At 44.8% G+C, this 25,518-nt stretch overlaps 1 protein-coding gene across 3 annotated transcripts in view; it reads left to right on the forward strand.

Annotated features, from left to right (window-relative positions):
• The first annotated feature begins 8,591 nt into the window (after positions 1-8,591).
• The window catches only part of SMG8 (SMG8 nonsense mediated mRNA decay factor), a 55,245-nt gene continuing 38,318 nt past the window's right edge, over positions 8,592-25,518 (forward strand). Inside the window, exons 1-2 of one of the 3 annotated variants that reach the window (XR_015057693.1) lie at positions 8,592-9,218; positions 11,505-11,724. Coding sequence is in view for 1 of the 3 variants with exons in the window: in XM_085879436.1 (XP_085735562.1) it covers positions 8,638-9,218; positions 11,505-11,724 (801 nt within the window). In the remaining 2 variants the exon portion in view is untranslated. The remainder of the gene's footprint in view (positions 9,219-11,504; positions 11,725-25,518) is intronic. The other 2 variants (XR_015057692.1, XM_085879436.1) reach the window with 2 other exon arrangements.

Raw genomic sequence — 25,518 nt, forward strand, 5'->3', positions numbered from 1 at the left:
AGATCGCACACCGGCGGGCACGAATTCGCAACAATATATATATATATATATATATGTATATATATTTGTTGTGGATGTAATAATTACATACAGGAACATACCACACAACCCACACTTTATTGAAATGCTAATGTTGCTCGGAGGGAGACCAGGCAGTGTGTGTGTGTGTGTGTGCGGTTTTCTTTGCCCATATCATGCCCACATGGTGAGAATGGTGTCTGAAGCTTGGAGTCCAGCACTATGTTCGAGTGAGACCACTTGATAATGGCCAAATGGACTGTCACTATGCCATTACCTTAATTGATTACTTCGGCAAATGGCCTGAAGTCCCCTTTATGTCCCAAGTAACATCTGCTCCAGTTATTAAGTTCCTGACTACAGTGTTCAGTCGTGAAGGAAATCCGCGGGAACTTATCTCTGACAATGGATCTCAATTTGTTTCAACTGAGTTTGAAACATTCTTGCAGGAAAGAAACATCAAACACTGCCGTAGTTTTATATATTACCCACAAGCCAATGGGGAGATAGAACGATTCAACAGAGTGTTTCAGGACTGTTTACATACTGCAAATCTCAAGGGGAAGCCCTGGAAATCATTCGTACCCAACTTCTTGCAAATGTATCGAGCTACAAGACATGCAACAACTCATCAGACCCCTAACGAACTTCCACATGGACGTACATTGCACACCAAGTTTCACATTGGGGACCGTCAAATCAGTGTACCTGCTGCAAGACTCGGATGTGAGACGCTGCGTTCAACAGAAACAACAGAAGTCTAAACGATACACAGACAAGCATCGAGGAACGAAACATTCAACCTTCCAATGTGGTTCTTTCATGCGAGTTCGAAAACCTGGACTTCACCAGAAAGGACAAAACAAGTTTACCAAACCCCTCAAGACCATTGAACAGAGAGGTCCTGCTACCTTCAGACTCTCTGATGGGAAAGTGTGGAATGCAATTCATTGAGCACCTGCAGTTCAGACCTCAAATGGACTTTCTGCTGGAAGTACGACAGGTTCTGAGGACTGTAGGGCACATAGCCCTGTCCAACAAATGCCTCCGCAAGTTTTTACCCCAGGTGTTTGTCGTGGTACGAGATATCGTCGAGCCCCTGAATGGACGGACCAAGGACTTTGCCATGTGATGTTATCTTGCATGACATGCTGACTATTTTTTGTGGGGAGGATTTCATTTCCAGTTATTTTCACGAAGAAAAAGAATACGTGGTAGTGGGAGTTACATGACTATTATTGAATGCATGATGAACAGGAACTGACGAGGTGGAACTGAGAGTGACATCAGAGAGTTGTGGAGTCAGTGGGCAGGAGACGCCATGAACACGGTTGAGCTGAAGAACCTACGTGAAGGTGTGGGCTGACTTTGCGACACAAGTGCAAAGAAAACGAAAATATATCATATCATGAAGCTATATATGGCAACCGCTCATGGCAAATATAATTATGCGGTGTTGTCATTTACTTACACAGGTGGTAAAACGTGGAAGAAAAATTCCTCATCAGTAAGAAAACTAAACAAAGCGTCGTTCAGAAATCTCAAATGTCTTTTGGCCTAAAAAAAACTATTCTCATGTCTGAATTTTAGAAAGAAGCAGTTTCAAGTGACCTCCTTTCACATTAGGATGTCTTAACGGCACACATAAATCAAATGATGGCCAAATCCAATTAGTTTGCACGTCACAATGGACTTGTACATTCGACAATTGTGTGTGTGTGTGTGTGTGACCGCTGTTTCTCAACAACCACTGGTCCGATCTAATTGAAACTTACCACGTATATTGCTGGGGACCGGAGTATGTGCCTTTTCAAGGTTTGATATTAATCGGACAAGTGGTTCCCAAGTTACGGCCATTTATTTACCAAACCAATGACAGGACACGGTGCTATGACGTCACAATTGACGTCACAATTCTTCTTTATTTTTTTTATTTTTGCACGTACGGCCACGCACGAGTATATTAAATTGCAATTGCAACAACCCTGCAATGGCGTCCGCTGAGATTGAATTATATTTCGTCTTCAGTGGGCGAGCATTTGATGGACGAGCCACCGCAATGGCTTATCGCGATCAATTGTCCATCAACGAAAGGCCGAGCAACGTCTCATCCTGTCGGGTCTCGCCCGCAGGTTCGCTCAGGGCCATCGAGTGCCCTGCACACGTCATTCTGCCGCTGTGGTTTCCTCGTGTCCATCGCTGGAGTCACGTGACCACAACCTGCACGCGCCACACGCTTGGAACAGGAACAGCAACAGGTTTCCTGGAGTTCGAACCCCAGGCAGGCAGATGAAGAGGGAACGAAGGAAACAAAAGGTAAAGCTGTGGATACGAGGTGAACAACACAAAGCCAGGTCGATTCATTGTCCTTCGGAGAACAAGATGGCTGTTCGCACTCAACAGGAGAACTCCCGTGGATTTCTTCTTCGGGGCCGTGTGACCCGGTGTCAATGACTGGGACAAGACCAGACCGCAGTCTCCAGGCAGGAATTTGTACTTCAGGATGCCGGCAATAACTCACCGACTCTCAATGAGAGTCGGTCGTGCATGTCACTGTACGTCAGGAAATCGAACCCAGACACAGACACAGACACAGTTCAGACGGGCACGTGGTACACACCGATCAGCACGACCCGTGAGAACACGAGTTAATAAATCAACTTGTACACACAAATTAAATAAAGTCGGGTGTTTATTGGACCATGGCGTTTCGTGGACCATGGTGTTTCTTGGACTATGGTGTTTCTTGGACCATGGTGTTTCTTGGACCATGGTGTTTCTTGGACCATGGCGTTTGTTGTATCATGGTGCTTGTTGGACCATGGTGTTTCTTGGACCATGGTGTTTCTTGGACCATGGTGTTTGTTGGACCATGGCGTTTCTTGGACCATGGTGTTTGTTGGACCATGGTGTTTGTTGGACCATGGCGTTTCTTGGACCATGGTGTTTCTTGGACCATGGCGTTAATTGGACCATGGTGTTTGTTGGACCAATTGGACCATGACGGTAGTGAGACCAGCTACGGTAGTGAGACCAGCTACGGTAGTGAGACCAGCTATGTTGTATGGTTTGGAGGCGGTGGCACTAACAAAAAGACAGGAAGCAGAGCTGGAGGTGGCAGAGTTAAAGATGCTGCGATTCTCGTTGGGAGTGACGAGGATGGATAGGATAAGGAATGAGAATATTAGAGGGACAGCGCAGGTAGGACGGTTTGGAGACAGAGTGAGAGAGGCGAGATTGAGATGGTTTGGACATGTGCACAGGAGGGAAACGGAGTATATTGGGAGAAGGATGTTGAAGATGGAGCCGCCAGGCAGGAGGAGAAGAGGAAGGCCAAAGAAGAGGTTCATGGATACGGTGAGGGCGGACATGCGGGTGGTTGGAGTGTCAATGGAAGATGTGGAGGAGAGAGCGAAATGGAGACTGTTGATCCGCTGTGGCGACCCCTAACGGGAGCAAGCCGAAAGAGGAAGAAGAAGAAGAAGAGATGTGTTTGTTGGACCATGGTGCTTGTTGGACCATGGCGTTTCTTGGACCATGGCGTTTCTTGGACCATGGCGTTTCTTGGACCACTCTCATGGATTCACACACAGACTGATCGACCTGTAGTCGAAACGCAAGGAATCACTCGTGTCCCGTCTCTTTGTTATGTGATGTCATGAGCTTTCTCTCACCTAAGGACACATCGACGTCCTCTCGGATTTTGCACACATGATCACATCACTTCGGATCACGTGGACCATATTACCGTCACCACAAATCAATCCATCTGTGATTTCCAATTCACTCTTCCACTTCTTGGTGATATTTATCAGTACTTTCGGATATTTGAAAATGGCAGGATTTGAAGGATGACAGACTTCTGTCTTCGGAAGGATGACAGACTGAGTCAACCCACTTGGTGTTATTTCAATGGAACGGGCAGGGGCTCAAACTCAAGAGCCTAAGATCTTAAGCCAGCCACATTAACCATCAAACCAACACCCAGCTTGTGTCGTTGATGAGAATGGTAGACCAGGATCCCCAATTTGCCCTTCAGTTTCCAGTAGTTCAGCACGTACACTTGTCCTGCCTCATAGTAATACCAAAGAGGAAAGTCCTATATCTTCTCACAATTTCACACAAACAAGATCGATTGTTGAGGGTGCTTGTCAAATGAGGTCACGTGCTCTCCTCACATGCAAAACCAACTCATTCCAGAAAACCCCGGGTCATACGTTTGATCCACCGAGAGATCTCGTCAGAGAAGTTAAGAAAGCCTGTGGTGAGTACAATGACGAGCACAGTCACGTGAACTGACTCATCCGTCAGGTCCCGGCCATGTCAGTTTGATTGATCTCTGCTCGTTTGGTGTGCCATGATCATTGAGATGAATCCATACTTAGACTGTAATGGTAGCCCACAGACCAACCAACATACTTGGTAAAAATAAAAAAAATAAAATTCGCCAAGTAACAAACAGATCCAAATGCAATACCCTCTCCTTCGGCAGGGTAATGATGGAGTGTGTAATCGCATGAAGGCAGGAAACCTTGATGAACTGGAGGAGAGAATAAACAGTTCTCAACAACATTCCTGAAAACAATGTTGCAATCGGCAGTTGCGAAATGTGCCAGTCCGATGAAGGAAAGGTGTTGACAGCGCTGACGGAGTTGTCCATAAAACCTCACTGGACATTCTGTCATTTCCAGTTTGTTCCATTATAATCGGTTCATAAATAAAACTGCTACAACAATTTAAAATTGGGTATTCACTGATCATACACCCTGTACATATTGCCCAATGAAGTAGAAGAGAAAATAGAAGAATGCATGGTGGGAGAATGTAAAATTGAGATAGAGAGAGGGGGAAGGAGAAGGGAGTGCGGAGACAGAGGAGAGGGAAGATTGGCGGAGAGAAGGAGGGGGGAGAAGGGATACTGGGGACGGATATGTTTTTGCTTGCTTTGTCCTATCACTGTGGATGGGCACTTTTTCTCATTACCTTATAAACATCCAACGTTTTAAATTAGTGAACGTGTCATATTTGCAACTCAAAAAGGATTTCTTGTTTAATCGAATTCACCAAAGTCTAATCAATTTGTCATGGTCACACACCCAAGCTGACCACCAAGTTTCATCTGAATACTTCCACACCTTTTTGAGATATCGTGCTGTATATTACTTTTGCCCTATCTCTCAATGGTGAAGAATCACTTAAAAAATTTTTATCAGACACACATCCGGATTTGTATCTTCACCAAAATTGAATCAATTCTTCCTTGTGACACACCCAATGTGTCCACCAAGTTTCGTCCGAATCCGTCCACAACTTTCTCGAGATATCCTGCACACAGACAGACAGACAGACAGACAGACAAACTGACAGAGAGGGGTGAAAATATAACCTTTTTCACCTTCAGTGGTGAAGGTAATAACATAGTCCAAGACTCCAAGGCCAATCCAGGGATTGTGCCACATTTTCAAAATGAAGGATGTATTTATCAACTTCTTTCTCATTAAAGGTGGGAACAAGTCTCACATGTCTGGTAATGTCCCAAGAGTTTTGACTGGTCGACCGAGAAACTTGGGAAGATGTAGTACTATTTCCACTCTAATTCTAATTCCCTTAGTTTCATCTTTTCCTGAATCTCCAGTTCCTCACTCCTTCCTCTTTTTCTTCCCCAAATCCCCAGTTTTCATTCCCTTTCCTGAATCTCCAGTTCTTTGAGTTGACTTTCCTTCTCCTGTTCTTTACTCTGTTTCTCCAATTCTTTGAAATGCAACTCCAATTTTTTCAGCTCAACACTTTCAGACTTCTCATCTGTTAACAAATTCAATACTGATTCATCCAAATGCTTCTCCTCAACTAAGTGGTTTACCACCAATGACAGAATTTCATCTTTCCTTACAGTTCGTCTAACCTCGAGGTTACAATATTTAGCCAACTCCAAAAACTCAAATGTATCTAACGTACCAAGTTGTTCTTCATCGGGTGACTCAACAAATTTCTTAATATGAAATACCATTTTGGACATTTGCTGGTTTCAGCTGGTTTTATTTTAATCAATTTATTATTTTTGGCAATTTGATTTCAGATCCAGGACGAGCCCCCAATTTCGTTTCATATCGACCTCAGGGCACCGCAGCGAGTGCACCGGTAACCCAGAGGGTTTCACGGCAGAAAATAAATAATGACACTGACGTGCCCTTTGTGTTGATTTAAGGGTGAAAACAACAGACAACAGAGACCGAAGATACCGATACCAAGATCGGTATCTTCATGAGAAATATTTATTAATCACGACTGACTACTTTAAGCACAATAATATTATTTAACTACAAGGGCACTCAGTAGAGCGCATGCCTCCACCACGTAATGTCTGATCCACGAGAACATTTTGGGCCCAATACATTTTTGAAATATCATGCTATGGAGTGCTATATTGTTTCTGGCCCGATCTCTCAATGGTGAAGAATCACTTCAAAAATTATCAGATCGGGATCCAGATCTTTACCAAAATTGAATCGATTCTTTCTTGTCACACACCCAATGTGTGCACCAAGTTTCGTCCGAATCCGTCCACAACTTTTTGAGATATTGTGCTACAGTATATATCATTTTTGGCCCTAACTCTCAATGCTGAAGAATCACTTTAAAAATTCCAGTAGTCATAGCTGGATCTTCACCAAAATCTAATGAGTTTGTCCTTGTCACACATGCAATCTGAACACCAAATTTTATCCGGATCTGTCCACAACCCTTTGAGATATTGTGCTGCAGTATACATCATTTTTGGCCCTAACTCTCAATGCTGAAGAATCACTTTAAAAATTCCAGTAGTCATAGCTGGATCTTCACCAAAATCTAATGAGTTTGTCCTTGTCACACATGCAATCTGAACACCAAATTTTATCCGGATCTGTCCACAACCCTTTGAGATATTGTGCTGCAGTATACATCATTTTTGGCCCTAACTCTCAATGCTGAAGAATCACTTTAAAAATTCCAGTAGTCATAGATGGATCTTCAGCAAAATCGAATGAGTTTGTCCCTGTCACACATGCAACCTGATCACCAATTTTTATCCGGATCTGTCCACAACTTTTTGAGATATCCTGCACACAGACAAACAAACACGAAGAAGACGTTGTGCAGAGCATGACACTTGCAAAATCCATAAAACAAATTTGACCTCAAAAAGAATTGGTGGTTGAATTAAAGGACCAAATATAAATCCTCTTCAAATTTCAAGTCAATCGGATGAAAATTGACAATTTTAGAAATTTGGCCTATGTTGACCATTTGACCTACGTTGACCTCAAAAGTAATTGGTGGTTGAATTCATTGACCTGAAATATAAATCCTCTTCAAATTTCAAGTCAATCGGATGAAAATTGACAATTTTAGAAATTTGGCCTATGTTGACCATTTGACCTATGTTGACCTCAAAAGTAATTGGTGGTTGAATTCATTGACCTGAAATATAAATCCTCTTCAAATTTCAAGTCAATCGGATGAAAATTAACAATTTTAGAAATTCGGCCTATGTTGACCATTTGACCTACGTTGACCTCAAAAGTAATTGGTGGTTGAATTCATTGACCTGAAATATAAATCCTCTTCAAATTTCAAGTCAATCGGATGAAAATTGACAATTTTAGAAATTTGGCCTATGTTGACCATTTGACCTATGTTGACCTCAAAAGTAATTGGTGGTTGAATTCATTGACCTGAAATATAAATCCTCTTCAAATTTCAAGTCAATCGGATGAAAATTAACAATTTTAGAAATCCGGCCTATGTTGACCATTTGACCTACGTTGACCTCAAAAGTAATTGGTGGTTGAATTCATTGACCTGAAATATAAATCCTCTTCAAATTTCAAATCAATCCGATGAAAATTTAGGATTTTAGAGATACCACCTTAGTTGTTGACCTTTGGCCTATGTTGACCTTTTTACCTCAAAAACAATAGGCTTCTTTCTTATAACAAACTGCACCATATGGTGAAGTTTCGTGAAGATCGGTTTTGAAATTGTGACCTGTAGACGATGAACAGACAGAATAACAAAATCGAATGACCGATATACTTGAGAAATCTTCGATTTTGCAATGAACAAACAGAGAGGAGTGAATACACAACCTCAAGATGGATCATCCGACTGAAACGGCTCTCCATCGCCCTCACCGGACAAACTCAACACCGACCGCTGCTCTTCCCCCACGACTCGACTAATAAACAAGGGATCACGGACAATCAGACTCGACGGGATACAAGATATCGGCCAAACCCCTCTCCGCCTTGGAAGTCCACCCTGACCCTGACCCTGACCCTCACGACCCGGAAGTGAATACAACCAATATGGCGGCGCGCACGGCATTATGGGATCGCTCTGAAAACCCTCCACGGCCGTGGAATGATTATTGGAAACATATCGTCAGCTCGGATGGTCGTCCTTCGTCACACTCGATTAAAAAAAAAATACACTCGCTTCAAAGACAGTCTCACAAATATTAAAGCATCTTTTTTAAATGAGAGAATTTAACGGATAAATAATCCCAATTATTTTAATGACGATAATAAATTAAACGAGGACTTCTCGTGCACGTCCGATCTCACGGGATTTACAGGTGCGATGAAGGCGGTCTCGTTGGACGAATTCTTAGAGCAAGTTCCTTCTTCGCCGCACTCGAGCCATGAAATCTGCGTCATCGGTATTTGCGGAAAGACGACGAGGCGGCAGAGTGAAAAGTTCTCCCTGGTGAACGAGCTCACCGACCGACAGGCGTTCCCCGTGTATTCGGGCCTAGCGAAGCGCTCGAGCAAAGCACGCTCGGATAGCGGTCAACCGCCCTTGGAGCCGCCCATCGCCGCTTACTACAACGCCGAGGATAGGGTGCTCTTCTTGGTCCTGTCGTCGGCCGCTGACCATGAATACCTCCAGGACGTTTGTAAAGAGCTCGGGGAGCTTGAAAGGACGTCGCACGCCGCCGCACACGCCTTTTGGCGCGCGAAACGGCGCAGCCACTGTCTCGGCCTTCTCTTCCTTTTCTCACTGTGCCACTTGGTGCTGCTCACGCACCCGACGTGCACCTTGGACGTGTCTTACGATCACCTGTTCAGAGCCGTCGATCTCTTGCGCCAGAAGGCGCAGCCTTTGCTCCGGACACAGATGGAGAAAACGCCCGTCGGCTCGGAGTGGCAGCTTCACTGCAGGTAGTTAGTTATTCGTTAACTCGTTAACTCTTTAACTCCGACTGCACCGGTCGTCTTATTGAGTTCCTCATTTAAATTGTACTTCTTCTCATATATCTGGTTGTACGTAATAGATAGATACCTGTACAGGTGGACCTCCTTCACACACCCAACCTGTCCAACAAGTTTCATTCGAATCCGTCCACAAGTTTTTTTCAGATATCCTCTACACGGACGGACAAGCCGGTCGGTGGCGATGGGTCGCCGAGCATGGAAACTAATAAGATATGGAGCAAAATGGATGTCATATGGCGGATAGGGAATCACCTGAAGATTATGTATATCAAATCTCATCCAGTTCCATCTACTGATAACTACTCGGTATCCATTTGAGTGAAAAGTACCGAAAATGCGGTTTGAAATCGGAAATCCCCAAAGTTCGAGGGGGTGCTGTGGGTGAACAAAGAACTAAATCGAAAATCTGGCCCCGATGGTTTGTGCACAATGTATTCCAGACGATTAGTGTGAATTTTCATTACCATCCGACCATAACCCTAGGAAGAGTAGCATTTGGCGCGAAGGCACCTCCAGCTCTCGCATATTATCGATTTTTGCACTAATTGACCTTTGACCCCTGACCTAAGCGAAATCGGTCAATATGTCCTGAGGCAAAGTTGTAGTACTCATTGGGTACCATGGACCTGCAAAGTTTCATTCGGATCGATGCACTCACCTGGTCGCTAGGGGGCCTTCAATTTTCGCGCATACCCTAATTGTCGGCGGCGCTGCGGGTAAAGTATTCCATATATCACAAAAACCGGAATATATTTGGTAGAGCATCACCTGTAGATCATTCGTGCCAAATTTCATAACCCTACGTGGGATAATGGCTTTCGGAATTGATTTCGTGTGAATGGTGCCGATTTTGAAGGTTTTTCGGTTGTTGCTAGGGAACCAAATCGTCCCTCGCAACCATCACAATTTCCAAAGCACTCGGTCATAAGATGTACCTACCACCCGAGTTTGGTCAAAATCCGCCCACGTTTACTACCAATTATGCTGATGACAAACGAACAATCAGACAGAATTACTGACAAGGGTCACCTATTTCGGCGACCCAAAAACGACCTCCTTCACCTTCGGTGGTGGAGGTAATTACCATATATTACTCCACCATATGTACCACTGGTGGAGGCAATTACCATATATACCATATCACTTTTCCATAAGAAATGGAGCTGCCTGGTTTATGGTGCCATCACCTGTTCTGATTGGACAGTGACAGTAACCAGGGCCCGAGCTAAGAGCAAGGAAGAAAAGTGTTCGGATGGAAATAAGGCAGGAGTCCCTCGCTCACATAAGAGTTGATACATGCAGGTCTCCTTGGAAAGGTAGTGACAGCAGAAACAGGAGATAGGTTTACACTGGAATTGGATCTATCTGTATCCAGACACATTTGAGATAGACAGGATCAGGCTTTCAAATGGCAGAGCATCATTTATTTAAACGTGCATCATCGCAGCTCTACGCCTCAAACCCTTTAAAGGTGCCCGGCATACATGTAGGTTGAAGCTATTTTTGTGTGTACCTTGAAAATGAAAATGCACAAGATAATATTTAATGCATTTGTGCGATTAATGTGTTTAAAAACCTGGCACCCCTTTGTATGAACTTTTCGAGACGATTGCTTGGTTCCTCGTGAGAACACAAGGGTAGTACATACAGCATGTACATGAGATTTATTGAATGTCCCTTCTTGTTTTTTTTATCGTTTGCGACATGACATATGCCATATGAAGGTGCTTTTTCTATGCCCCTGACATTTTTCCCCAAGAATGACCTATAAGTACACACTAGCTTTGGTTTAAATCCCGACCCAGCTACAAACTGTCATCCCGGTGTTTCGCACGCACAATTATTCATCAATGTGTGTGCCGTCCCTCGGAGGGATGGTAAACTAGTGTCCCATCTCCCAACATCAGTTGTTGGACGTTACAAGTCCACGGTGTCCTTCGTGACGAGTAGGCGAAGTAACGCCGGCACCATGAACACATTACAAATTCCTGCCTTAACTATGTAAACGGCCCCACGTCCATCCGGTTCGTGAAAGGCTTGGGACAAAAACTTTCCATAGCCAACTCCATAAGAATGTGTCGATAATTGTGGCCATTAAAGGAAGAATAAAAACAAGAGGGAGAGAGCATTACCGTATAACAGTCGAAGCAGATTTATCCGTGTCGGTGCAATCGCATCGTGGTCCTGAAAAATCTCGTGTTGTTACAGCATTTGCTTCCACCTCTTATACAGGCCTTGCCCACCTCGTTTGCTGTTCATCTTTGGCCCTGTGGAGCTCGGAGCATTGACTCGTGGACACGAGAACTTGGACGTGAACGACAAACCCCGAAGAAATTCTCCTCGCCGCCGGCTGCAGCATGCTCTTGAAGATCAGATTTACCGAATCTTCCGCAAGAGCCGCTTGCTCACAAATCAAAGCATCAACTGCCTTTTCACCGTCCCTGCCAATCAGGTAAGTGGAGCTACCTGGTTTATGGTGCCATCACTTGGCTGATTGGACAGTGACAGTAACCAGGGCCCGAGCTAAGAGCAAGGAAGAAAAGTGTTCGGATGGGAATAAGGCAGGAGTCCCTCACTCACATAAGAGTTGATGCATGCAGGTCTCCTTGGAAAGGTAGTGACAGAAACAGTAGATAGATTTACACTGGAATTAGATCTATCTGTATCCAGACACATTTGGGATAGACAGGTAGCTGGGTATGAGCAGAACTTTTTTTTTTTTGTATACGTTGTTAAGGCTCATTTCAGCACTAAATCAAAATATAGAGCAATTACTACACCATAGTCCCAAGAAAGAAGCCAGACATAACAACACACACACATAACGCACAACACGCACACATAACAAAGTTCACAGCCCCAGGCGCCAACCAGACGATCGAATCGACAATGGCATGATGTGAGCGAGACGTCGTTGGCGCTACCGTTGCTAACTTCGACACCGTCTGACGAGCCGACCTTAAACCTGATGGTGAACAGACGTGTACTCCTATTCTTGATCGACACAGGCGCTGCTCGCTCGATATTATGACAAACTGATTTACCAGACGCGTCGATGTCATCCCAACAAGTTAAAGTCGTGGGTGTTAATGGGGTGCCCATGTAAACCCCACTAACTTAGAAATTAATGGTAGAAATAGGACCTTTGGCAGAGCATCATGCTTTTTTTTTATTTGCGACTGATTCTCCGGTGAACTTGCTGGGACGAGATTTACTATGTCAGTTGGGATGTACAGTGAGATGCACGTGGGGCGGCGTATTCTTAGACTTGCCTCAGGAGTCGAGTGAACAGGTATTGAGCTTGTTAAAATGCACCGAAGGACCTGTAGTGTATTGGTGGGGATTAAACGATCCAGCTGCGTCATTTAAATTGAACGAGGAGTTTCGTGCGCCAGCTGGCTGCATGGAGGAAATCGCAGATTGGATTGGGCAGGCATGCAATCGATGAATCCCGGTGGAAGGAACCGTTGCATTAAACAGCACATTACCACGCTACCAGAGAGAATGAATCTTATGGGAAACATGCATCATCGCAGTTAGATGACCAGTTTGACATGAAAATAAAATCCGTATGGTTGCGGATAGAGGGGCTGGGGGCAGAGGTGGAATTATCTGACGAACAAAGCGTGATGTGGAATCAGCCCCTAAATGTAACACCACATCTAACCTTGGTGGTGGCAACAGGCCACAGTGCAAAGGACACAGTACCAATGATCACTGCAATGAGATCAAAGAGCCGATAATTGGTTGAGAATTATTGTGGAACGCAGCTGTGGCGATTGGGTGAAGAAGGATTCATATGGGAAGGTAACTCTGTAGAGGCTTCCTCACGTTTTGAAAGAATCAGGCCACCGGCGGTAGTGGCGAATATCTCTCTCGAGGTATTGCGTAAGGTACCAGATTACTTTTGGGTAAAACACCTGAATGACGTCAGACAAATTAAAGGGTGCAGCTGATTAAAAATAAGAATTGATCCGTCAAAACCATTGCCTATGAAACCACAATATTTGTTGCAACCAGAAGCCAAACAGGATATCGCTCCAGTAATACAATCGCTGTTGGATCGGAGAATCATGATTCCGACCATCAGCAGGTGTAAAACGCCTATCTTTCCCGTAAAAAAAAAAAATTGGGGAAGGTGACTTGGAGATTTGTCCAAGATTGCCGGGCAATAAATAAGTGCGTACGACCAGCATACAGCCTGGTGTTGGCTTAGTGGTGAGTGTGGCTGACTTGGGATCCTCGTGTTCTGAGTTTGAGCCTGTAAGGCGCTGAATTAATACAAGGTGGGGTTGTCTCAGCCTGTCATCCTTCCGAGGTCGGCAAAATGAGTACCAGTGTACTGGTAATAGGGACACTGCATCAGCAACATAGCCGCGTCCCTAACCAACGATGCAACCAGCAGCCATAAGGCTGCACGAGACAGAGAGAGACAGACAGACAGACACAGAGACAGAGACCGACACCAGCATACACACAACACATAACAAAAGGGAGCAGGAGACAAGAGGGGTGGGAGAGGGAAGCACAAAACAGTATGGAACAGACATTAGGAGATCTATGTATGGGAGAGGGATGGGGTTGGGTACATGGGGTAAACAAAATGGACACCACACGGACTTTCAGGAAGGAAAGCAGGAAATTTGAAGGAGGTGGTTTTGGGGTGGATTAACGGGGGTAGAAAAGATCATTGTTTGGGCTGGGTAAGACAAGAGATGGTGGTGAACATCTGTTTTGAAGACCTAGAGGAAGGAGTGGGATTGAAGAGAGTGTGGGAGTTTCTTCCAAAGGTGGCGAAAAAAGAGGAATGAAAGAGTGAAGGTGAGCAGTGATTCTTGATTTTGACATTAATTCTTGATTTTGAAATAATATTTTTGTTCTGCATAACAGCTCTTCCACCCGTCTCAACTTTACGTACAAAAAAAAAGAAAAAAGAAAAACCAAATGCAAAGATATATAAGGAACTTTTGACAGAAGCAAGATTGTGTTTGGCTCATCGTAACGCCACTTTAACAACCCCCACAAACAATCAACCAATCAGTTCTTTAATTTAATTTCACTGGTGGGTGGGAGAGAAATGGTGGGTCACATCCTCAAGGCCCTATCACACCTTGACGTTTTAGCCAGCGTATGCCGACGTATGAAAAATTTGGCGAATACGTTATGGGTAAGTTTTGTATACGTTAAGAGCACGCTGGCATACGTCGTACGCCGAGCTCGTCGACAAATCTTAAGTATGCTCAAAATTTTCCGATGTGCTCGGGTATGACTCGCACGTTCCGCATACGCTGGCCATAAGTTCTAGGCACGTTATGCGATCGTTGACACACGTCGACACACGTTACTTGTAAGTTACTCGTAAGTCGAAACACATCGAGGTAATGTCTAGCTTACCCGAAACTTATTTCTAACCTATGAGTAACGTGCTTTGAACCTGTGTAACGTATCTCCAACGCATATTGACATGTAGACGTATTTGACGTGTAGACGACCACAGAACTTACTGAACGCGTTTCTAACTTTCAGCTACCGTATAATGGCGTATTGGCAGCGTTTAGGGGAATTGGTATATAAAAATGGGCTTCACAGGAGGAACCCGTCAGTGTTCCAGACTCCATGGTTTGTTTTTTGTTTTGTTTTTTTCTTCGGCATGACGGCGATGTTGACACTTCGATTTCTATTGCGGTTATGATTTGAATCGTCGAGCGGCAGCCTTTTAATAGGCTACGCCACATGATCATCGGCGATACGCTGCCGCGCTCTGCATAAGTTAGACTATCATTGGGCATAGGTTGTGAACGCCAACAGCACGCTAAGCATTCGTTGGTATAAGTTATCTATAAGTTATCGAAACGTTCTGTGTACATTACTAATACGTTATGCATATGTCCAACTCGTTATGAATATGCCCAAAACTGAAAAAAACATCAATAGTTCAGCGTACGCCAGCGTTTTACATACATTTTGATACGTTGCCATACGCTGGCTAAAATGTCAAGGTGTGACAGGGCCCTTACAATGGGTTAATTCCTCCACTTTTATGATCTAGCCTAGATTATCTTTAATACAGGCTTCCACCAGGTGATGTTATATGATGCAAATTAGTTGAGAATTGGGGTCTTCCACCCAACTTGAACACAGGGACTACGATTTTGTATTAATGTTCCCACTTTCAGGAGTATGAAATTTTTTAATTCTACTGTCTAAAACTACCACGTACTAGTACAACCGCCAGTTTTCAACTCATTCCATGCAATGGTTCTAGAGTGTAAATAAGTCAAACAAACAAACACTTCTGAATTGCCTTATCGTACGATTGCAAAAATAGGTTGCTATAGACACTTACCAATCACCAAAAAAATGTAAGATATGTAGAAATTCCGGTTCTTCCGGTTCCGGTTTTGACTTCCGGTTCCGGTTTTGAGCGGCAAGAGGTCTCCTTCGGGGCTCCCTGCTGACATTCCCAAAGTTAAGTTCCGGTTGTTATTTGTCCCGTTTTAACTGTTTAATTTTCTCACCTACATGTTAATGTGTGTTCCGAGTTCGGTTTTGTTTCAAAAATCGTGCTATTTTGTGAGTATTTATGTCGACGTTCTTACTTGGTGTTTGAGGCCTAGTCCTAGGTTTGAGGCCTACCGGTTCCACTCGGTGTTCGATCGTTTTTTTTCGTTTGTTTTTTCTCCCCATTACCTTCAATTTCTATCCTCCCCATTACCTTCAATTTTCATCCTCCCCACTTTCCAAACATCCCCCATTCTCCCAACTAATCTCTTTCTTATCTCAAAAAAAAAAAAAATAAATAAATATATATATATATATATATATATATATATATATATATATACCCAACAACAACAACACGCTCACCTTCTCCCGATTCTGCCACTTCTTCTTCCTCTTAACTTCCTCCTCGTCTTCCTCGATTTCTTTTTTTTTTTACACTTCCATGACCTAATCTGTTGAACTCTCTCATACATTAATATTAACAACAAAAACGATCTTATAATGCTTCATCTTCCTCTCTCACACATGTGGTACTCTTTACTGTTTCACAATGCACTTCTCTTCTGCTATTTTAACAGACTGCTCTCATTTCGACCTCTCCTTCATTCCTTGCCTAAAAAATCCAACTATTACTGCGCTTCTTCTCTCCATGCTCTGAATTCGCCTTCATTGCATCCATCAAGAATTGTGTTAAATCGCATCTCTGACCTAAAACTTTTAAAAACCACAGTTTGCCATGGATGCTCGCTTTCCATCAACCATTCTTTTTGTGCAATTTCAGTGCCAACTCACCCCCGTCACCCCTCACTCTCAAAGCAACCATACCACTCTTCTCCCTCCAAGCCTCCCTCTCACCTCTTTCAAAAATTCCCCCTCACCTTTCTCCCACCTTTCATCCCCCTCACTCTTCCTTCTCTAAGTTGCCCCCCTCTCATCCACCAACCTGCCTCCCTCCACTGCCCTCTCACCTCCATCTCTTCACTCCACCTCCTCAAATCCTCAACTGCCATCTTCCTTGTCTCTTGTCCCCCCTCTCTCCCAGCACCACAGAGCCTTTTCTCCTCCTCATTCGGCCCCCTCCCCTCCCTATTCTGCAATACCCCACACTCCTTCAGCAACCCTCCTTACCTCCCCCCCCCCTCCCTCGTCCTACCCTCCCCCGCCCCCTCCACCTCCTGCACCCAAAGCCTCCTCCCCTACCTCTTCATTAAAAGTGTGGACCTCAAATATCCGGGGCCTTCGCTCAAACCTTTCAGATCTTTCCATGCAGGTTGCCACTGACAAACCAGACATTATCTGCCTAACAGAAACTTTCCTCTCCCAAGACGTGTCTGACTCCCAAGTATCACTCCCTGGTTACTCCCTCTTACGGTATGACAGACCTGAGCCTCGTCCTGGTGGAGGTGTTGCTCTCTTCATCAAAGACTCTATTCCTCACTCTCCCTGCAGGGCTCTCACTCCCCCACACCCCCAGGAATACCTCTGGCTTCGGCTTCCCCTCCACTCCCACCTCATGTTTATATGTGTACTGTACTGTCCACCGAACAGTGATGACTCCATCTACACCTCACTCTCCGAAAACATGGACCATCTTCTATCTTCTCATCCAAACTCTCTCTTCCTCTTATGTGGCGACTTCAATTGTCATCACGCCAGTTGGCTAGGTGTGGGTACCTCTCTCACCTGCCATGGGACATCAGCAAAAGCTTTCTGTGACTCATTGGGACTGACTCAATCGGTCAACTTCCCGACCCGGATCTCAACCAATGGTACTCCATCTCTTCTGGATCTGATTTTGACAAATTTCCCTGACAATATCTGCTGCTCTTCCTTCGCTCCAATTGGTTCTTCTGACCACGTCCTTGTTAAAGTGGACATCTCTCTGGCTGTCATCAGAGAACCACCTCACCGCCGTCGAGTCTGGCATTTCACTCAAGCCGACTGGCAGGGTCTCCGAGCAGCCATCAAACTTACAGACTGGTCTCCTATCACTACTTTCTCAAACATCAACTCATCCTGGGAATTCTTTCAAAGAAACTTGCTCTCCCTCATGCACAGATTTATCCCCTCTCGTGTTCAGTTGTCTTACCCTTCCTCCCGCCCTTGGTTTACTGAAGCTTGTGGTGAGGCAGTTGTCCTGAAACAACTTGCCTTTGCCTCATGGAAAGCAAACCCAACTGAGGGCAATCTCAGTTCTTTCCACAAAGCTCGGAACAAGTGTGTATCTACCCTCAGGAGAGCCAGAAAACAACATCTTTCTCATCTCAAGTCTGAACTCTCAAACCTCTCTCCCTCCTCAAAATCCTGGTGGCGTTTAATCAAATCTGTTTCTGGTGTATGTTCCCCCTCCATCCCCTCCCTTACCTCAAATGGCCGCACTGCTGATTCCACACGTGATAAAGCTGAATGTCTAAACTCGGTGTTTGCAGCTAAATCTTGTGTCCCAAACCCATCACTATCTCTACCCACTTTACCCAGTCGCACCCAACTGTCCCTGGACTCTGTATCCTTTTCTCCTGACAAGGTGGAGAGCTTGCTTTCAAACCTCGAGTCAGATTCTGCAACCGGTCCAGACGGCATCAGCCCACGTGTCCTCAAAGCCTGCTCTTCTGCTCTTGCTCACCCTCTCTCTGTTCTATTCACCCTCTCATTTTCCCAAGGTCATCTGCCATCTGCTTGGAAATCTGCTAACATCACTGCCCTGCATAAAAAGGTGCAAAAACAGATCCCTGTAACTACAGACCAATCAGCCTTCTCCCAATCATCAGCAAGGTTATGGAATTCATCATTGCTTCAGACATGAAATCCTTCCTCTTCTCCAATGGCTTGATTTCCAATCATCAATTTGGTTTCAGACCAGGTCACTCTACCCTGGATATGCTGCTACTGCTCTCCCATCAATGGATGGAGGTCCTCAATGCCAGACAGGAAATCCGAGCCGTATCCCTGGACATATCACGTGCTTTTGACACAGTCTGGCACCCTGCCCTACTCACCAAACTCTCTTCCCATGGTATTCAAGGCCATCTCCACTCATGGCTCGCAGACTTCCTCTCCTGTCGCAGTCAACGTGTGGCCCTAAACGGAGTTCTTTCATCCCCTCTTCCTGTGCAGGCTGGAGTTCCTCAAGGTAGCGTTCTGGGCCCTGTTCTTTTTCTGGTTTTCATCAATGATCTCTCGGACTCTCTGGAAAATCCTCTATTTCTCTTTGCCGACGACTCCACCCTCTGCCGTACCATCTGTCATCCCTCAGACCGGCAAGCAGCAGCTTCTTCGCTCACTGCAGATCTGGATAAAATCACAAACTGGTCCAACACGTGGAACATGTCTTTCAATCCACACAAATCTCACACTCTCACTATGTCTCTTCGAAAGGACCGTTTACAAAACCCCCCATCCACTTTCTCAACAATCCTCTGGAAGAAGTCTTTTCTTTCAAGCTTCTGGGTCTCACTATCTGCCATGACCTTTCCTGGGAAAGTCACATTTCCAACCTTGCCTCAAAAGCCAGTCGCCGACTGGGAATCCTCCGTCGTGCAAAGTCCTTCCTCGGCCCTCTTGAGCTCCTGACTACTTACAAAGCTTTTGTCCGTAGCCTGATGGAGTACTGCTCTCCCCTCTGGGCTGATGCTCCTGCCTCCCACCTTTCTCGACTTCACGCTGTCGAAACCAGGGCTTTTAAGATCATTGGCATCTCCCGCAATGAAGCTGAGTCTTTGGGCCTCTCACTCAATCACCGCAGGTTGGTCGGTGGTCTTTCTGTCTTCTACCGACTCCTCTCCAGCCTTCCCACCGCCCTTCTCTCTCCGATGTGTCCCAAGCACATCTGCACAGGGCGCTCAAGGTCCGCCAACTACCCCCTTCTGGTAAAACTACCTAAATCACGAGTCACTGCTCATCTTCACTCTTTCATTCCTCTTTTTCCCGCCTTTGGAATAAACTTCCTCACTCTATTCTTTCCCATTCTTCCCTCCAGGCTTTCAAAACAGCTGTTCACCACCACCTCTTATCTTCCCCCATCCAAATCCTCGATCTTTTCTACCCCCGATAATCCACCCAAGCCCACTTCCTTCAATTCTCCTGCTTTCCTTCCTGAAAGTCCCTGTAATGTCCATCTTCTCCTCGCCATGTTCCCCGTCCCATCCCCATCCCTCTCCCTTCCACAGTTCACCTGTGTCTGTTCCCCACTGTTTTGTCCCTTCCACTCCCACCCCTCTTGTCTCATGCCTCCTTGCTGTGAGTTGTGTGTTAGCTCTCATACGAGCCTCGACCAAGGTATACAAAAAAAAAAAAAAAAAAAAGTCAATTATTTTTGATTTTGATGTACTGTGCTGTTTACAGAGGGCCAGTTCTGCCGAAGCAGGAAAGGGTTATACTGGGTTGTTTGCCATTGCCTTCCCAGTGTTGTTTGCCTATGCTCTATCCTCTTAAACGCTGAAGGTCAAGCAAGGAAGCAGCACGTACCATTATAAAAGTCTTTGGAATGACTCGGTCAGGTTTCGAACCACCAACCACCCAGACTCGAAGCAGACGCTCTAACCATTACACCATAGAGTCTGGTCAGTTATTCATATTCAGCTTAATAAAACAGTAAATATATTAGGAGATATAGTTCATATAAATAATGAAATATATGTGTAAGAATGGGGCGGTTGGGATTACACATTTTTAAGGAAGAAGAAGAAGAAGTAGAAGAAGGCGCTTCCAACCAAAAGTTAAAAAAAAAAACTCTCTCGACTCCACTAATTTGAGCAAAAAAGCGAGAGCAGACCCGGTCTCAGGGCCCAATAAATGCATGGGATAATTCCCCAAGAAATGGTGCATTTTAGTACGATTGAGATTGTTGTCAGGTGAGGAATGAGCAGACATCGAGGCTTTGACAAGACCCACTCACAGACATCATGATCACCACATGTACAAAATCACCCATCCATACTTAATTGCCACCTGCAAGTCTTTCCCCATCCAAAACCATGATCTTTTCGATCCCCATTAATCCACCCCATACCCACCACCTTCAAATTCCCTGCTTTCCTTCCTGAAAGTCCGTGTGGTGTCCATCTTGTTTAACCCGTGTACCCCACCCCATCCCTCTCCCTTCCACAGATCTCCGAATGTCTCTGTTCTCCACTGTTTTGTGCTTCCCTCTCCCACCCCTCTTGTCTCCTGCTCCCTTTATTGTATGTTCTGTGTGTTATCTCTGATACGAGCCTCGACAATGTTTCCAAAGAAAAAAAATACAGTGGTACCTCTACTTACGAATGTCTCTACATACGAATGTTTCAGGTTAAGGCCCGGTCACACCTTGACGTTTTAGCCAGCGATGGCAACGTATTAAAATGTATGTAAAACGCTGGCTGACGTTGAACTTTTGATGGTTTTTTTTTAAGATTCGGACGTATTCATAACGAGTTGGTCGTATGCATAACATATTAGTAATGGACACAGAACGTTTCGTTGTGTTATAGATAACTTGTACCAACGAATGCTGACCTGTTGTCGGCCTACACAACCGATGCCCAACGATAGTCTAACTTCGGCATAGCGCGTTGCACGCATCGCCGACGATGTCATGACGTAGCCTATTAAAAGGCTGACGCACAACGATTCGAATCATAACTGCCGTAGAAATGGAAGTGTCAACATCGCGGTCACACCTTGGCGATCTTGCCAGCGTATGCCGACCTAAGAAAAATGTGTCTAAAACGTTGGGGCACGTCAAATACGGTATGAGTAAGTTTGGTATACGTGAGTACAACGCTAAAGTATGCTATCATACGTCATAGTAAGTAGAGTACGTCAAGAAATTTTAAACATGTTCAAAATTTTACGACGTACTCGGCGTATGACACACGTTCCGCATGCGATGGGGATAAGTTTTACACACGTCCACAAAGGCTACTTATAAGCTACTCGTAAGTCGAAACACGTCGCGGTAATGTCTTTTTTACGCGAAACTTATTTCTAACTTGTGTTTGACGTGCTTTGAACCAATTCTTTACGTAGTCCCAACACACATCGACGTATGTAGACGTATTCCAATGACGTCTTCCGGTCGACAAAAAAAAAATAAATGAACGTGTTTCTGGGTTACAACTGCCATATAAAGACGTGTTCCCAGCAGTTTTGGGAATTGGTATATAAAAATGCTGCTCATAAAAGGGAACCCAACAGTGTTTTCGAGTTCCTTTTTGAGTCGATGTCCATGTCAGCAGTATCAGTATCAGTATTGGTAGTAGTTTGTTCATGTTGGCAGTAGTAGGTGAGTGTGAGGGGGAGGGTGTGGGTTATCATGGATCCTCCTTGCGTCTGCGTGTCCACGGGTAGTTTCATAGGCTGCCACTCAACGATTTAAATGGCTGCATCTCCACTATTGAAAGTAGACACTTGCGCTCAACAATTGGATTTTTTTTACACTCAACGACTTTTAAACGGTACCACTCAGCCATTTTCATTGTTTACAATGAACGATTTAAATTGCTGTGACTCGCCTTTGTTTTTTGACGCTGGCGCTCGGAAATTTTAATCGTTTCTATTGAACGTGTTAAATCGCTCAAACCCCACTATTGAAAGTCGACGCTTGCGCTCAACAATTGGATTTTTTTACACTCAACGACTTTTAAACGGTACCACTCAGCCATTTTCATTGTTTACAATGAACGATTTAAATTGCTGTCACTCGCCTTTGTTTTTTGACGCTGAGGTTTTGAAATTTGAAGCGTTTCTTTTGAACGTGTTAAAACGCTCAAACTCGACTATTTTAAATAGACGCTGCCGATGGACAATTGGAATCATAGCCAAGCTAGACATCGAAGTGTGAACATCCTCGTCATGCCGAAGAAAAGTTTGAAGAATGCTGCAAATAAGTGTCCTGGCCGTGGCCGTGGACGCTGACGCAAGGACGATCCATTATACCGACGTCTTTCAGCCTATGAGTAACTTAAAAGTAACGTCTGTCGATGTGTGGCAACGATCGCGTAACGTGCCAACAACACGTTAATCATAGGTTATAAATAAGTTTCGGGTACGCTAAACATTACCTCGGCGTGTCTCAACTTATGATTAACTTACAAGTAGCATGTGTTGACGTCTGTCAACGATCGCAGACCATGCATACATCTTGTGGCCAGCGTAGCGGAACGTGTGAGTCACGCCGGCATACGTCGTGAAATTTCAAGCATGAAAAAATTTGAGGACAACCGAAAAGTACAACGTTTAAAGCCAACGTACAACGACGTTTGGCAGTGTTTTTCAGCGTGCTCTCAATGTTATCAAAACTTACCCATAACGTATTCAACGTGTGCCAGCGTTTTAGAAAAAAATTCAAAAATCGGCATACGTTGGCTAAAACGTCAAGGTGTGACCGGGCCTTTACGAAGCGCCTGGACGGGAAAATATTGCCTCTAGTTACGAAGGCGTTTCAGGATACGAAGTCAAAAATACAGTACAGTACGCGCTGCTTTTCGCTGCTCCCAGAGTTTCCCGAACGTAAACAAACTTGTAGCTGCTCTGCCATTGGCTATCGCCTAAATCTGCCTGGCAACCCTTTGCATATGCGTGTATCCCAGCATGCTCTTCGTGTCCCCGTCCCGCTCTGTAAATATAGTTATACTGTATACAGTCTATGGTCCCGCTACGAAGTGCTCGGACAGTGTTACAGTACAGTACGCGTGTGGATTACAGTAACTTTTATTCACAATGGACCCCAAGAAAGCAATGAAGAAAAGTGGACAAGGAGAAAAGAAGAAGAAGAGAGATTTTCTGGCCATACAAACAAAGCAAGAGATAATAGAAAGGTATGAAAAGCGGATGCGTTTGATTGATCTCGCAAAATAATATGGCCGTAATATATCTACGATCGGCACGATAATAAAACAAAAGGAAGCCCTAAAAGCTACGGCTCCTTCCAAAGGCCTCTCTGTCATTTCCAAGAGGAGGTTGGCAGTGAACGATGAGATGGAGAGGTTGTTACTCGTGTGGATAAAGGAGAAAGAGATCGCTGGTGACACAGTGACAGAGGCCATAATTTGCGCAAAGGCAACCGCCATCTTCACTGACCTCGTGAAGGAGGACACAGGCGAGGGAAATTCGGCGCAAGGACTACACCAGGAGTTTAAGGCATCGCGTGGGTGGTTCGAGAAGTTTAAAAGGAGGACTGGACTTCACTCTGTTCTTCGCCATGGCGAGGCATGTAGCGATGACCACGAAGCGGAGGTGATGCAACACACCGCGGTGCAGGAGGAGTTCATAGAGGGGGAGGAGGAGGAGGAGGAGGAGGAGGCAGCCATTATTCCATCAGCCCAAATCAGACATTTTAGGAAAATTCCATTAAGTCTCGGAATTTGTTGAAAAGAATCACCCGGAAAAAGTGTTCACAAGTCGGGCTATCGCGCACTATGACGATGTCTGCCTCGCGCATTTCCGACGGATTGTTAAAAGCCGGCAAAAGCAGACGTCATTGGATCAATTCTTCACGAAACGCGAGGCAAAAAACACTGCTGATAAGGACCAGTAAACAAAGAGGCCAAAAAGTAACGAGAATAGCAGTTAAAAGGTAAATGAATATTTTTATCATTTCCTTTATTCTTTGTTTTTTACATTATGTGCCTCTCGTTTTATGTTTATTGTGCGGTAATCTAATTTTAACATGTATTTGTTTCATGTTCTGATGCATTTTTATGATTTATTAAAAAAAAAATGTCCGAATTTTGCGGGGCTTGGAACGGATTAGCGCATTTACATTCAAAAGGTGTCTCTACTTACGAAGGTTTCAGGTTACGAAACTACTCCCAGAACGAATTAAATTCGTAAGTAGAGGTATTACTGTATCCAGTGAGAAAAGGGTGTTTGGGCGGGGGGGGGGGAGACACTGTGAGGAACAATTGGCATGGTGAAGAATGAGAGCAGGTGGAGGGGAAGGAGGACACAGGAGATGAACAAGCTGGATATAAGCTCAAACACAGTAAACGAAAGGAAGGAAAATTGGGGAGCAAACTTGTAAAAAAAAAAAAAAAAAAAAATGTGGGTTGAGGGAGACTAACACCATAACCTGGAACGGAATGGGGGGGGCTTGGTGAAGGTCGTTTCTGGTAAGAACCGTCATGAGCATTAATTGGGGGGGGTGACCTGAAGAGGTGGTGAACAGCCATCTTGAAGCCCTGGAAGCAAGAAGAGATTTAACAGACTGGGGAAGTTCGTTCCACAGGCGATAGATAAGATAAACAAATGAATGGAGGTGAGCACTGCGACTGGATTTTGAGAGTGCAACAAGAAAAGGGTTCCTGGCAGATCGCTTGCACCCTGCAGAGTCTTGGACGAAAGGGAATCGTGAAGGGACAGATCACGGAAAGGCCAAAAAGAAGGTGGTCGAAGACATAGGCCACTGACCTGTCTGCAATGCTGGAGTAACAGGTCCAGAGATTTGGCTTCGTCATGAGGGATTTCAATGATTTTGAGGGCCTTGGTCTCCATGGCATTAAGAGGTGTGCAATGTGAATGAGGCAGGGGTGCCAGTCCAAATGGTTTGAATTCCAAGTTGGATAAGTCTTTGCCCAAGAGAGATCATAGCTGATGGTGAGGCTCAAAAAATTGTTTGGAAATGGATGGAAGGGTTCATTGGATGTTCCTTTGAGAGAGATGGAGATGGAGGAAGACAAAGAAGTTGGCTGGATTGAAAGCCATATTCCAAGTGTTGGACCAGCTCCTAATTCCATAAAGGTGTGCAGAGAGGGAAGAGGTTGTT

The sequence above is a fragment of the Eptatretus burgeri genome, chromosome 4 (assembly GCF_056783735.1).
Source record: "Eptatretus burgeri isolate ZD-2024b chromosome 4, Ebu_testis_v1, whole genome shotgun sequence".
Taxonomy (NCBI): domain Eukaryota; kingdom Metazoa; phylum Chordata; class Myxini; order Myxiniformes; family Myxinidae; genus Eptatretus; species Eptatretus burgeri.